The sequence below is a fragment of the Zosterops lateralis genome (genome assembly GCF_965231275.1).
Source record: "Zosterops lateralis genome assembly, chromosome: 1".
Taxonomy (NCBI): Eukaryota; Metazoa; Chordata; class Aves; order Passeriformes; family Zosteropidae; genus Zosterops; species Zosterops lateralis.
Window position 1 is genome coordinate 78,567,527 of NC_139762.1, and position 14,691 is coordinate 78,582,217.

The following is a 14,691-nucleotide window of genomic DNA, read 5'->3' on the forward strand; positions in this document are numbered from 1 at the left end:
GACACCTGCATTCACTTCACTCTTGTCACAGTCATGATTTTTGACCATGGTCTTCAGACCAAAAAATTCCAAATAGAGGCTCTAAACAATATGTACGCTGTGCAGCATCACTAAAATCTATTAATACCTGGCATAGAAAACTATGCTTTTACAGTTGTAGTAGGCTGGTTTTGAAGATCCACCTCTTTAAGATCACAACTGCCAAATGACAGTCCTTCAGAGGATCATACCACACTACTTCTACAGCTCTTAAACTACAGTTCCTAAGCTAGATCATTTCTTGAATTCCAGCAGATTATAACCTCATTTAAGCTCCAGTTATAAATTTTCCTTTGGGACCTGTGACTAGTATGAGCAAATTTCTTCTAGGCTGCTCAGAACAAACATAATAGATTATCAGCAAGAACATGACCAAAGGAAGTAGCAATTAAAATCATCATGTGGCATTATCTCAAAAGAAATTTTCATTTTCTTTGCAAGTATACCTTCCAGTTTTTGTTGTAAGACACAACCAGCATTGACTGCTTCAAAATATTTCAGATGCTTGCTCCCACTATGACTCTGCAAGGTGTTTCAGGACCTCATTTCCCTGATGTCAGAAAGAATTTATTTGTCAAGATCAGCATTTACTAGTTTGTTCCTAACCTGCACCTGAAGATTTGGTAGTCTTAGTGCCTTCCTGGCACTTAGGTCCCAGAGGTGCTCCACCAGTGGCTATGCATATCCTAGTTTCAATTTTCTACCATGCAAGTAGAAAAACAGAGCTCTGTCGGGATTGCTGTGTGCTGTTGGCTTCATTCACATGCCTGCAGTGTTTGATTTTCTGGTATTACACACCACCTTTACAAGAGCTTCAGCATTATATTTACCTCTAGGATGTATGCCACTGCAGTGCAAGTTGGTGGCCTTAGCATCATCACATTTTAGAAGCTGTTTTGGGAGCACTTTATGCTTTTGCCCAACTGCCCTGCAGGCCTTGACTAAGCAAACCCAACAGCCATATTTTTGTCCTTTGGTATTCAAGATTCAGCAAAGGATAAATTGTAACCTGTTTTTCCTGTAAATAGAGAAATGTAGTGAAGTATTCACTCAGGTTACAGGCTGAGCTATGCAATCAAAGCAAGCCAGCTCAATTTTTCAACCCCCATAATGGCCACAGTGTGACACTTAGCTCTCTCTCCCTGCCTAAGAATCTTGGCAGGATGCCCATCTGAAGCCAATTTTATATTTTGCGTTGGAGCAACTCAGAGATAAATTTTAGCTGTGCTGAATTCATATTTTACATCCTCTGTACTTTCCTGCTCATCAGCAAGAGGACAAAAAAACCTCACGTATGGAGAAGATAGAAAAGAGATTGCATCTCTTTTGACTTTGTGGAAATAGAGGGATAAATGACTCAGAAAGCAGAACAAGGCTGGTCTGGGGGCCAGGGGGACTGTAATGGAGGCTGGTCTCCTGATGAAACCTCAGCACAATGTAGAGTAGTACTGTGAAAATGTGGTAGATAGTCTATCTTCACTGCATTTCTTACTGCTTTTGAAATCTCTCCATAAAGACACCCATTATTTAAAACCAGTGACTCAGACAGAGAACCTATTAGGCAAAATTACCTGTTGCACTATGGTGCACCAGCATCAGTTTCACTTAAGCTTTGAGAATCCCTCAGTGTTTTTCCTGAACTTAAAAGTCAGACTCTCGTGCCTGTATAAAACAAATGAAAACGAGTTAGTAAGTTTTACCTGTGCAATTCAAGTCGAGGAGTTAAAGGGAGTAGGGTGGTAGAAAAATGGTCATTGCAATTGAAATAATTGAGTGTCCTAGTGGTGAATATTCTGCTGCTGAAGGAGTCTATAGAAATGCTGTTAGCAAAACACAATTTAAGAATTATTGTGGCAACATTAGCAGTTCTTCAGTGGAGGAAGCCATCCATAGTATGTCTGTTCCTCTTTAGCTGGAAGATGTTTTTTAGGGGTTTGGTTTGGTTTGGTTTGGTTTTGGTTTGGTTTGGTTTGGTTTTAATTTGTGTTTTGTGAACCCAGGGGTAGACACCTTTGAAATTAGATTAAGTATCAAACTATAACATGTATTTGGCATAATCAAGAACACTCACAAATTGACTTGTGACTGGACTTCTGATTAAGACTTGCCCTTGCTGGACACAGAAATCAAAGTCACAAGGCTTGCTACAACTTCATGGGTGCTTGCAAGGCTCTCTTTCTCTGTGAAGACTGCCTAGGTACTGCTTAAGGAATTCTGAGTAGAAGCAGTAGCCAGGGATTTGCTGAAGGTATTGGGCAATTAATTATTGCTAGTCATTTAAAGATTACTCCAGTGGACCCCTGTCTCTGTGGTCTGTGTGTCCCAGTGTATTCAGGAAGAGTGCTTTTCTGACTCCCTCTATAAACTTAGGTGTTACTGAGAGGTACAGAGGAAAAGTTTGAAGCATTGATACATTTTCAACATCTACACTTTTTCATTGAATCCAGTAAGGACAAAGCATATCTAGCTTGATTGCATTTCAAATGAACTGGTATTTCACCTTATTTCCATTGTCACAGAAAGCCATTTATGATAAGAGCAGCAATTTGGCTCCTAGCTGCCATGAGATAACATAAGCAGCAGTAATCATGTTCTCCCATGGCATCCCACTCTTCTAGGTCAGAAGGGTATTTTCAGCCTTGCTTGTGTAGAAATATTACTGTGCTTCCCCTTGTGAAAGACAGGGTGTTTCCAAAAAGTGCATCATTTCTGGAGAAACTTCTTTGTTACTTGTGCTCCATATAGCCACCGTCTGGAAAAACCCATGTGCAATAATTTCATTGTGGGTTGACTTGTTGACTTTGTGTCATTGAATATTGAGAGAACCAGCTGAGCTATTTTTAAAAGGAAATGTTAGCCAATCCTGTCAACAACACCTGCAGGACCAGGCAAAGAGTCCAAGGTTCTCAAAACTTAGGCTGAGAACAGAAAAGGCTAGATTTTCTGAGGGAAAATTTTACTTTGGGGAAAGACTGTGTCTTCTCCTTTCTGTCTTCTTCCACCCCACATCTTTACCTGCTGCTCTCCATTTATTTTAAACAGATACATTAGGTTAAAATCTACAGGCAGAATTACTTGGTTTAGTGAGACTGTCACTTTCTGCAGATACTGAAGTATTAGAAAGTTCTGTAAGAACTGTAAATACTTTAAACTGTGTTTTGCACTAGCTTTAGAGATATGAAACCACAGCCACTATCCACAATTTGTTTTCAAGTCCACTGAGTGTCTTTAATCTCATCCTAATAAAGCTGCCAGAAAGTATAAGAATGGAAAAAAAAAATATACAAATGAAAGGTTTTCCTACTGTTGTTGTGGATTTTATTTATGATGGGTCTTTCCAGCAGAGGAAGCACCAAGTTTGTATTTAGGCTGGCGATCTGGGTGCCCTCTATTTGTCGCTCCTAAGCAATTAAGACAAGAGCTATTCTGGCAGCTCTACACTTGCAGTCACAGGCACTCACACCTAACAAACTCAGCTTTGTGTAGCCCAAACTGTGCTTTGCCTGGCCGACAGCGTGGTGGAGGGAACAGCTGCTTAATGACAGCCCTTAACCAGCCGTGCTCCCTGCTCCCGACACAACAGCTGAGGAAAATATCAGACCTCAAATATGTTCTGCTCTGCTGAAGATGGGCAAAGCCCTGGAACATAAGTAACCAGTCTGTGCTGGGCCACGTGGGCAGATAAATGCATCAAGAGTAAGCTAATGGACAGCAGATAATTGCATGGTGCACTAGTTACATGTAAAGGTGGGGCTGTACTACGTGTTTGGGGACAGCTGGTCAAGCTACGACTTCCAAAGTCAGGCACAGAAGCCTTGTTTGATGGTTATGTGTATTTTTTGTAATCACAGTAGGCTTGACATGTATTTTATAGATTGTTTGGGGGTTTTTGACATAGTGCAGTACTTAGGCTTCTCCCTAAGCCCAGTCATTCGACAAGTCAAGAATTTTATGCATTTGCTCAGCAGGCTTCTTACCTCTCTTTTCTGCAGTGAGAGAGAGAACATTTACTCGTGCTAAATGCACAAAACCTGCAGATTTGGTTTGCTTTAGCCTTTCATCATGTACAAGAAATGCTCATTAAATAGCAGAAATTCAGTTGCTTTGCCTATTTTTCCTAGCTCTACTGACAGTAGAGGAGTTGCAGTTTGTGAGATGCGCTTACTTTGGTGTGCTGCTGGCTACTGATGAATTTGAACCCCATTAGGGGAGGGAAGGAGCAAGGAGCAGATAACAAAAGATAGCTCCTCCTAATTCTCACACTTTTGACTTCTGAGTAATGAATTTGTTCTTCTTCACACAAAACCCCCAAATATGCGTTTGCATGACTATACCCCAGTGAAGCAACCCACCTCTCCCAGCTGACTACTAGTTCTGGCAAAATCAGTAATTTGAAACAACAGCAGCAGTAGGCTAATCTCTAGAGCCGCCATGAATTGGTAGGATGGTACATGTGGTGATAATAAAAGGTTTTGTTGTTGTATTGATGGCCTTGAATTTGATTGTTGGCTTTCACACAGTTTGCCGAGTGTAATTATTACATCCCTTACAATCCATGCAGAAAGGGAATTGAGAGGATATGTCAATTATTTGTCATCCACATAGGAGGACATGGGCTCTGAATCATTAATAAAGAGTGAAAAGTGTATAGAAATAAGAGAAATTAAACAAAAGTAATTTTTACTGATCTTGCCTCTAGGGTCCTTTCCAAAAGAGGCAAAATTGGAGAATCAATCACCTTACAATTCCTGAGAGAAAAGAGTTCATAGTAGGGTACTGCAGCTTCAGTCTGTGGAAAGAGAAATACTTTGCTCTTTGCTTTGAGCAAATATAGGTAGTGTTTTTGTCTCCTGGTTCCTTAAGGACTTGAACCTGTGTGGTCTCTGCTGTGTGTTGATGCTTGACCTTCACTGCTCTAAGCTTGATGCCCAGGAGCACACAGCACAGCTGAAATATAGGCAAGATTTCTGTGCAGTTAAAGTATTTCAAGAAGTTTTACTGAACCTGTGCAGCTCATATTTTGGAGGTGCTTGGCCAAGTTTTGGTCTGGTTTAAAAGCATTTTTGATAGCTTCTACCAAATTTCAGAAATTTTCACCAAATGCTTTATGCATCAAGATTTTTTATAACTTGAAAAATTTAAGGAAAATGTTTTTAAAAATCCACAAAGCCAGGGGCAAACCTTATTAATTTTCCATAATCCTTCAGCTGCCAAAAGTATTTTGCAGATATGTTGAAGTATTTGCTTTTATTTTTTTCCTATTTGAATATTTTTTTAAGTGGAAAAAATGTATTTGCACTACATACAGGATCTTGTAATTGTCAGTGTCAGGTGACTTTATGTGAAAAAAACATGACTTAAGAAAGCTGCTTTTGTGAAAACATGTGAAAGCAGAGGCCTGGCTTCATATGCAAGGTATGAATGTAGAAATACAAAAGAACCAAAGACAAATCTAAAGTTCTGAAAAATACTGAACAGGAGGGGTGAAAATTAGAAGACAAGTGGAGATAATTTCTTGCCATGCAGTAAAAACATAGGTGAGTTAATGTGGAGAATAAAATCTGTGGTGAAAGTGAGGAGAAGTGGTACTGAATGATCAAACAAAAGATCTTTCAGGAAAAGAAAGGAACATGTGGGAAGTCGAGTTGGGCTGATGCTAGCAAGGGAGGCAGATGTGGACCTTCAGATGCCAGTCTTGGTGACATGTTAAAGTTCAGGATGAGAGTGGCCTCTCAGGTGGTTGCCTAGGGAAGCTCTGGGGATCTACAACATCTCCCAGATGTTCAGCCTGGGGCAGCACTCTAAGCTGGCCCCCAGGGCCCCTTCCAACCTGAACCTGCCCATACACTTTGGAGCCTAGTGAGGTGTAATCATGGAGAAAGTGGCACTCTCCATTTCAGGATGTGAGAGCCATGACCAGTATTTCAGCAAAGAGTGGGTTATGCCAATAGAAAGGCAATATGCCAGAGTTGTGAGAGACTGACAGGTGCGGGACCGGTGTTGATGAGATTTGCTGTGTGCATATGAACAAGTCTTATAACAATCCTTGCAGAGATTTAATTTATAAACATGAGAAAAAGTGGTTTTATGAAATGTGCAACTGATAGTAAATCAGCTTACTTTTTTACTTTAGGGATATAATGTGCAGAAGAGAACAGAGTCTCTTTCTGTGGGAAATTAAAAATGAAAGAAGGAGCACTACTTTATCACTTGTGATTAAGGCAAATATTCTTTGTGTGTAGATAAATATGATATGCATTTGTATCATCCTCAGTGTTTTCTAGCACTTGAAAGTAATCAAAATGGAATTTAGTGAAGAAATGATAGCTATTCCACTGGGCATTCTGAAGAGACAGTGAAGCAACCTTCCCCTAGTTTTCTATGTCTCAATTTATGTCTCTATTTTATTTGTCTGTACTCCTAGACTTAGAAACAGAAAGCTTTTGAGAGGAGAATGAGTCTTTGGCATGAAGAAGATCTGAAGGCAAATAACCTCAGCCCAGAGTTTGCCATGCTTATGCAACATAATCCCAAATGCTTCTCACCTTTGCAGATCAGCTCCAGGGAAACCTGAATGAAAAGCTTGCACACTGCTTTGGGAACAAAGCATTCCCCTGCATGTTTTCTCTTGAATACATTTGGGACAATTGATTAGCATCAGTCAGAGGATACCAGGAAAGTCACAATGCAGAGGAATATCTCTGACATTGCTTTTGTCCTGTATCCCTAGAAGCACTGCTTGCTTAAAAAGGGACAGGAGAAGTAAAAGTTTATGGTCTCACCTCAGGAGTCATGTTTCTCTGCAGACATCAGTGGAAATGGCAGTGGTTTAGGTCTCCTTCATGCTGGTGTCAGGCATCCCTGTTCCACACAAGGGTGTGTGTCCTGCAGGGCTTCCCACAGTCATGGCTCATAGCTCTCTTGGCTTTGGGATCAGTGTTCTCCACATCCCACAGGGAGGCAACCATCTGCAACAGCTGATTCACCTCTCCAAGATTGCTCCCTGTCATAAATATTCTGGAAGTTTGTCAAATGTAATTTGAAATGAGCCACTTTTGGCTTCACTGAGTCTGGTTTCTTTCCTGTCATCCTGCACCACTATCATCTGTGGTTTGTGTATTATTCTCTGCCTCATTGTGCTGTAACCTGTTGTTCATGAATCTACACAGGCAGGAGGTACCCTGGAGCAGTGTGCCATAGCTGCTGCTCCAGCTCCCAGACGTATCGTCTTCTGCCTTAATTTTTGAATTGGGAAGGGTTTTCCATTTTTTCTGAGATGAACGTTCCCACTGCTGCTCTAGTTGTTCCTGCATCTCCTGGCTGTGTCTCCTTAAAGGTGCAGTTCCCTGATGCATCCCAGGTCAAATGAAACCTCCAAGTGCTCTAGAGCTGTGTTATTTTGGATTTAGGGTATTTTTTTAAACTTCTTTCAGGCACACAGCCTGGACATGTGATAATGAGTGGCTAGTGTCAACAAGTAAAACTGAGATCCTCATCATGGTCACAGAGTAATAGGCATTTCTGTTAGAGAACAAACCTTGCAAAAATTTTCATTCTTTATTTTCTTTGCTGCTCAGGAAGGTTAATGGGGAGAAAGTTGCAACCAATGACATTCTAGTTTCCATTGCAACTGATGGCATTCTAGATGGCTTGTTTGTTGTTTCACAGGGTATATGAGCTTTCTTCTTCTAGGCCATATTTTCATTACTTAAGCAGGCAGAGTAAATTGGATTGATTTTTTTTTTTTTTGGTGCACTAACTTCTTTTAAAGATAAAATGTGACAGTTGCCCTGCATTGTGAATTAAAAAGCAGCAAGCAACAGTAGGATTTCAGCTCTCATTTTCAGGTCAGTCCTAATGTTCTTCCTCTGGACATCCTCACCAGAGATAAGCCCCATACCACACGGATGTCGAGCTGTTCCTCTCTCAGGACAGGCATTTTGTCTTCCTTCAGGTGGGGTTCAGAGCTCTGGTCTCTTTCTGAGGACTGGGATCATTTCTCTGGGCTGAACCGATGTCAGCACTTCGAGCACTGTGGATGGGGGTGACTGGCTGTTCTCCCACAGCCAGCTTTAGTAATGGAGCAGGGGGAAAATGGAGTGTTTTAATAATGGGCTAATAAGCATTGACCTCAGATGGCATTTCAGACATCTGACACATGAGCTACAACAGATGCTGACCCAAAATTAGAGATCCTGAATTAGGGTGAAAGTGTTGCAGAACAAAACAAAACAAACACCAACTCTCCCCACAAAGACCCAAAAGAATAAACACTCTTCAACCATAATTTTCAAGATAAAAGGTCTGACTCCTTCTACCTCTGCAGGGCTCTCTTCATACAGTATGTTTGGGCAATCTTCTTGAGCCCAAATAAATAAGTGTATGTTAGTTTTCCCCAGTTTTCTCTCACTTCTATACCTGTGTCCATGGAGGTCTTACACAGACCTACCTGTTTATCTCAGATTACCCATGGGGGCTCCTGCATTTATGAGAAACCCATCCAGAAGCAGAGATGCAGCTGCAGTAGTGCTCAGGTAGCACCTACATGGTGATCCAATTATGCCATGCTTTCAGAGCATCAGATCTGTCAGGTCCATCTAGCAGCACAGTTCCTGCAGTGGTGACAGCGGGAGGCAGAACAGCCAGAGCCAGCTGGTACATTTGATGCTGAAGATTTCAGTGTGACAGGATTTAGTAAATGAAAACTCAGCCAAGAGTCATCAGAAGAGAGATAATTTGACACAGGAGATAGACTGTCCCCTACATCAGCTTCCTTTTTAACTGGATGCTTTGGTTCTCTTCTGTTTTCTTAGGGAATACCAGGTAGGAAGAAAGATATATGCAGGGACAGGAAACATAATACAAATATTTGCTGGACCAAACATACATTTGGTCAAGATACTGCCAAATTGAGCGGGTTTTTGATGTCACCTGTAAGTAGATAACTAGCCTGAACAGACTTGAAAACAGGCAGAAAAGCAAGCCATAGGAACATGCCAGCTTCTAGTATGTCACATTCTGCTTTTCTGGGATAAGCAAAATTGAGCATTGATAAAAATTACATTTCTTGGATTTTACGTCCTCCTGTTTAAAATACGTGCACTGGGTTCAAGTATTGACTGCACAGTCAGTATTTAACTTTAAATAAAGTAGAAAGTATTGCAGAATTAGATGCAAGCGGGGAAGTGAAGGTAGACTGTAGGTAATAATCAGTTTTAAAAGCAGAAGAAAACTTATACAATAGACGTTTGCTTTCTTAGAGGATTTTTTTTTTTAAATTATACCTATAAACCCATACAAAGTAAAATATCAGTCATCCAGTAGTCTCTGGGAAGGGAGGATCATGTGAGTAATGGTCAGACTCTATCGAGCCAGCTTAAGAGACAGCCTTTGAATTTTTGGCAACAGAGGTGTGTAGCCCTAGATTGGAACCAAACCTTTTTTGCCAATGTTAGTGAATAGTGCTAAAAGTTCATGCAAAATAGGACAAGTTAGACCTTTGACATTTTTCTCACAACTGTTGCTATTCAAATCACTGCCTTTGCATGCAGACGTTTGTTGTTAATTCATCCATTATGCATGTCCTAGAAATTTGATAGAGGTCTCATATGTCCCTTCTAAAAGGCTAAAGCCAGCTGCAGTACCCAATTGTAAAGACTGGCTTACAATGTAGTTAAATGTATTTGTATTCCTCTGACTTGAATCTTTCGGATGGAATTTAAAAATGGTAGTCCTCTCTGATTTTAGTGAACATTAAAGACAGCGCACAATTGTTCATTTGAAAAAAAGAAGGTTCACAAGATTGTTAGCATGTCCTCTAGTAAAGATTTCATCTTTCTAGTGGTAACAAATGTGTTATAGAGGACATTGCATTGATGTAACTATGTATCTTGGTGCCTGCTTTTTGAGACGTGTTTTAGGAATACGATTTACTTCAGCTAACCTGTCCATGTGTCTACCCAACTGTGCTCTGCCTGGAAGTGTCCTGTGGGTTTTTTTCTGTTATTTCTAGAAGAAGAGTCAGCAATATACCTATGGCTTTGTTTTAATCACATCTGATGAATTGCACTTCACAGTGACATTTTCACCTACTACTGTACTAGATTAGTGGTTCATCAAGAACTCAGGCGAAGGTGATGTCACCAACAGTCTCTCTTCCAGCATCTGGATTGCCTAGTTATCCCATCAAATATGGGATGAATAAGCCAATGCAAAGTAGGATGGCACCTGAAATGTGTAAGATAAAGCTAACAGGCTGTGTATTGTCATTAGTATTATTGCTACCTAGTTCTGTGTGACTTCACCGACAAGCTACACAAATCTTTGCAGAGGTATTCTTTCTTGTGATGCTACTGATGAACTTTTCTTATTGATTTCTGGTCACACAAAACAGTGTTCAAAATAGAGCTAGATTAGAAAATGGAGGCCTTGCTCTGGTTTATCTTGCCTTCCTTTATGACAGATTTAATTGGAAATCTAACAGGAAATTAGACTGGAAGATTGCCAACTGCATGGCTGGCGTGCCATGAAAGATCAAGTGTGTGTCTTTCATACGGCACACCAAAGCAGCTTTATCAGTTATCTGGGATTTTTTTTATGAATTTTAGGATATCAAATATGACATCAACAGCTTCAGCAGCAAAAATATTGGGAAGTACATTGGGTAGAAAAGCTATGCAAGTTTTCATAGGGAGTTTGAAAATTTGGGATGAACAGTCTTATATTGTCATCCTAAAGTGAAAAAGGAAAAGGCTACAGAAGGTAAACCATCCCTATTTACACAGCCCTATTGATTGTTCATTTCCTAAGGATCTTTCCAAAGAAGCATTTAGAAGGATTGCTTTTTCAGGGCTAGCCTCTAGAGTATTTCATCATGTCAGCTACTCGTTCCACAGGAGTAAAAATTAATGGCAACCTATCTCTTACAAAAGTCCCTTTTGGATTTTGCCAGTTTACCTTACCTGGTACACAGGGTGTCTCCAGGGGAGATTACTCAGAAGTTATCTACTTGGCTGTCATTTGTTCATTCAAAAGAGATCAGTAAAACCAGAGAGGGAGAGAAAGAGGAGTGCTCAAGTCTTTCTGTCTGTCCTACTTAAATGGAAAAACTTAGTTACCCTGGGGCCAGAGTCATATGGAGTATGGAGCTGTTTTCACTGGCATGAGGTCTGTGCTAGGCAAAGATTTCTCTCTCTGCAGAGGGATCATAGTGCCATGCCTTATGACTAAAAGTTACTTCTTAAAGCCATGTTTATCCCATGACCTTGTCAGAAGTGGATTACCATCCTCCACAGACTCTGGTATTCTGTAGTTGTACAAAGCAGGAAGGAAGCACTTGTGCTTGTGAAACTGCTGGAAATAATTCAGCTATTTACATGTGATGAGAAGATTTTTAACTAGCCTGCCTGATATTGGTTAGCTGTTTCTCTTTAAATTAAAGCTGCCAGAAATATTTCATTCTTGACAGAAGAAAAAGGAGGGGAAGAGCCATGATCAAGGAACCTTTTATTTGGTGTAATTTAAGGCTATTTGTCTATTACCGGCAACAGCAATTGGGAGATTCAGCATCTTTTTAGCAAGCTTAAATTAAAAGACTGTAACTGTATACACCTTGAAACTGATTACTTCACCATCACAAGTATCATCACAAAAGACAACTACACTTGACTATTCCTTTCAGAGGCCACAGTCTTTCACAAATTGTTTGAATGCAGTTTTGTGCACACACTAGTGCTTTTGGCTTCAGCAGATTTAATATAATTTGAACTGATATCAATGCAATAGATGGAATTCTCTATATCCCAGGAAAAGTTACACAAAGCAGCTGCAGGTATTCCATATCTAACACATGGTGTTTTCAGGAAGGAACGAACTGGAGCAAGACAGATGAAAACATTTGTAGTCTCAGGCATTCAGGTCAGAGCACATTAAAAAAGAGAGATTTGGCAGATATCAAAGGTGAGAAGTTGGTATTTTCTACAGCTTTTTACTATGTTGACAGTGCAGCTTTGGTTTCAAAAATTAAGAATGTCTTATAGAAAGAGTGGAAAAGAACAGAAGGAGAATTGTTCATTTCTACTTCAGGGATGCAGGTTCTTTTCAAGTCAATAGGAGTTGCTTGCTTGTATGATCTTTGGAAGGGAAAATAAAATAACTGTAACAAAAAGCTTATGCTTACATTTGAAATGGAAGGATTTCACCACGATTACCTGATGATACTCTAGCTGGTTTGTTCATTCAGATAAAGTGGTATTAGAACAGTATAAGTGTGACTGAGGTTTGGGTGGTGGCTTGGCGAGATGTTCCTGGTTGGCCTCATTGCCGCAGCCCTGTCAACACACATCAGCTGTAACCCATAGGAACTAAATACTTCTTAAAACAAATCATATTTCATCCTTCATAGTTTTTGAATCTAACATTGTTTTAACAGTTTTCTGGGTGTACCAGATGATTGATGCTGTCACACTGCAGATAAAATTTATCATTCTGTCATTTTTAGTCAATACTTTAAAAGCCAATTTTAGTTCAAGTTGGAATCTGAAGGAATGTTACACATTCTTTTTTGCAGCTCACCTTAATTATAAAAATGATCCATCTAATTCTCAGTGATTAATTGGCAGACATTTCCTAAACACAGACCTAGAATAAATTAGTAAGTTAATTGTACCTGAATATGTCTTGAAAGAGACATGTTGTAGTTATTTTTAAATTTCCTACAAGGGGGTATAAATGAATGTGGTATCAGATACAAACACACAAATTTGTATATACACAAATATGTGTATGTCAGCTACATGAAAGGAGATCAATTATCTTTAATCACATGCATATTTGGCCTCATTTCATAATGAAAGTCATAGACTAATATTAGCTATTCACAACAATTACATGGTATGCTGTGAAAAGCTTGTTACATGAAAAATGTTTTTTAGCTGCTCAACTTTGAGCATATGTCAGAGCTTTTGCCTTTTAAGATGACCTGAAAGGACTATGCTCTGTTAAAATCATGGCTGAAACATCAGGGCAGTATTTCAGAGGTTTTGCGTTATCCATGACCATTAGCAGGTCATAAAATTACTCTAAAAAGAAAGAGACTGATTTCTGGTATGGCAGAAATTCCATTATATACTTCAGAAATAGATAACTTACCTTCAAGCCTACTTGACTTGAATTTAGTCTATATTAAATTATTTTGCCTGTGTCACAGGTCACAAGTTACTGCTGCTGAATCCAGAGAAATAAAATCCAGCTTGGGGTGAAAGACAGCTAAACTTGCTTGTTCCTTCAGAAACCAGATGCAGGAGATTGTGTTTGGTACCCTTCCACATGCACTACATCATTTTCTCTCTCTGTGTTTCAACAGGCCTTGAATCGGGGCATCGCTGCTGTCAAGGAAGATGCTGTGGAAATGTTGGCCAGCTATGGGCTGGCATACTCCCTGATGAAGTTCTTCACGGGTCCCATGAGTGACTTCAAAAATGTAGGTCTGGTGTTTGTGAACAGCAAGAGAGACAGGACCAAAGCAGTTTTGTGCATGGTTGTGGCTGGCGCTGTAGCTGCTGTATTTCATACCTTAATAGGTAAGGTCACTTCACGTCTAGTTAATACAACTTTTAATTTGCTTCCCTCACCCATTCTTCAAACCGCTTAAGCTGTAGGCTTAATACTTAATACAACAGGAGATGCAGAAGAGATGAGCTCTCTTGGGCTCGTATCATGCCCATCCATGCAATTTTTATTGCTTTTTAAACAGGTTATTAAGGAGCAGATTCCAAGCACGGGGCTCTCCTGCCCGGAAACAAAGCATGCTATTGATCTCTTTCAGTCAGGTGTGTGAGCAAAACTTTGACGAGGTTGACAGGTTGCCTGAGACTAATAGCTCATAGTTACTGTTAGGTAGTGATGATCAGCTAGCATTATCTGCTGGGTTGGCTTGGCAGGACTTCAAGGTGTGCTTGGTAGGGCTGTGTTTGTCAGCTCTTGATGGCATTGTTGGTGTACTCCCTCTGTACCTATTCCTTTGCTACTTATCTCACAGTACAAAACTCTCAGCAGGCAAGTGCCAGCATCCTCATTAAAACATCAGGTAGTACTCTCTACTGCTGCTAGGCATCATCCACTTCTGTTGAATAATTGATCTGGGAGGAAGAGGTTAGTAAGAGCAATTTATACCAAACTGAGACCAACTCCCTGAGTGTACTCTGAAACAAAGAAAATACACAAACAGACACAAACTGAACATTAAAAAAACAGCAATCACAGGATTTGCCAGTATTTGAGAGCCTAGAAAAATGGGATATCGATATCAAGCATCAGCCACAGCAATAAAAGCCATGTAACTTGGAAGACTTCTAACTTCATCCTCTCCAAGAACTCGACGAGATTCTCTGCACCTTCTGGCTTATTCTACAGACCTGAAATCTCTGGACCATAGCAAAGAGGAACTGGAGATTCTGGAGGAAGAGGCAGAGAGTGCACTACACTGAGCAGGTAAAATCCTAAAGTGCTGAGAGTTGTAAGGGGTGGGAGGGAGGAGGTAATGTGACAGCCTATGGAGGCAGGTGTTGGTTGACAGGCAGTAGTGTTGGATTGGATTACCAGCAGTAGGGTGCCATTCCATCACAGAAAAATGGGAAATGCCAGTGTAATGGC

At 40.2% G+C, this 14,691-nt stretch overlaps 1 protein-coding gene across 2 annotated transcripts in view; it reads left to right on the plus strand.

Moving 5' to 3' along the window:
- ANKH (ANKH inorganic pyrophosphate transport regulator) overlaps positions 1-14,691 on the plus strand; it is a 105,828-nt gene that overhangs the window by 42,761 nt on the left and 48,376 nt on the right. For both annotated transcript variants that reach the window (XR_014592051.1, XM_083880934.1), the window contains exon 2: positions 13,403-13,619. Coding sequence is in view for 1 of the 2 variants with exons in the window: in XM_083880934.1 (XP_083737060.1) it covers positions 13,403-13,619 (217 nt within the window). In the remaining variant the exon portion in view is untranslated. The remainder of the gene's footprint in view (positions 1-13,402; positions 13,620-14,691) is intronic.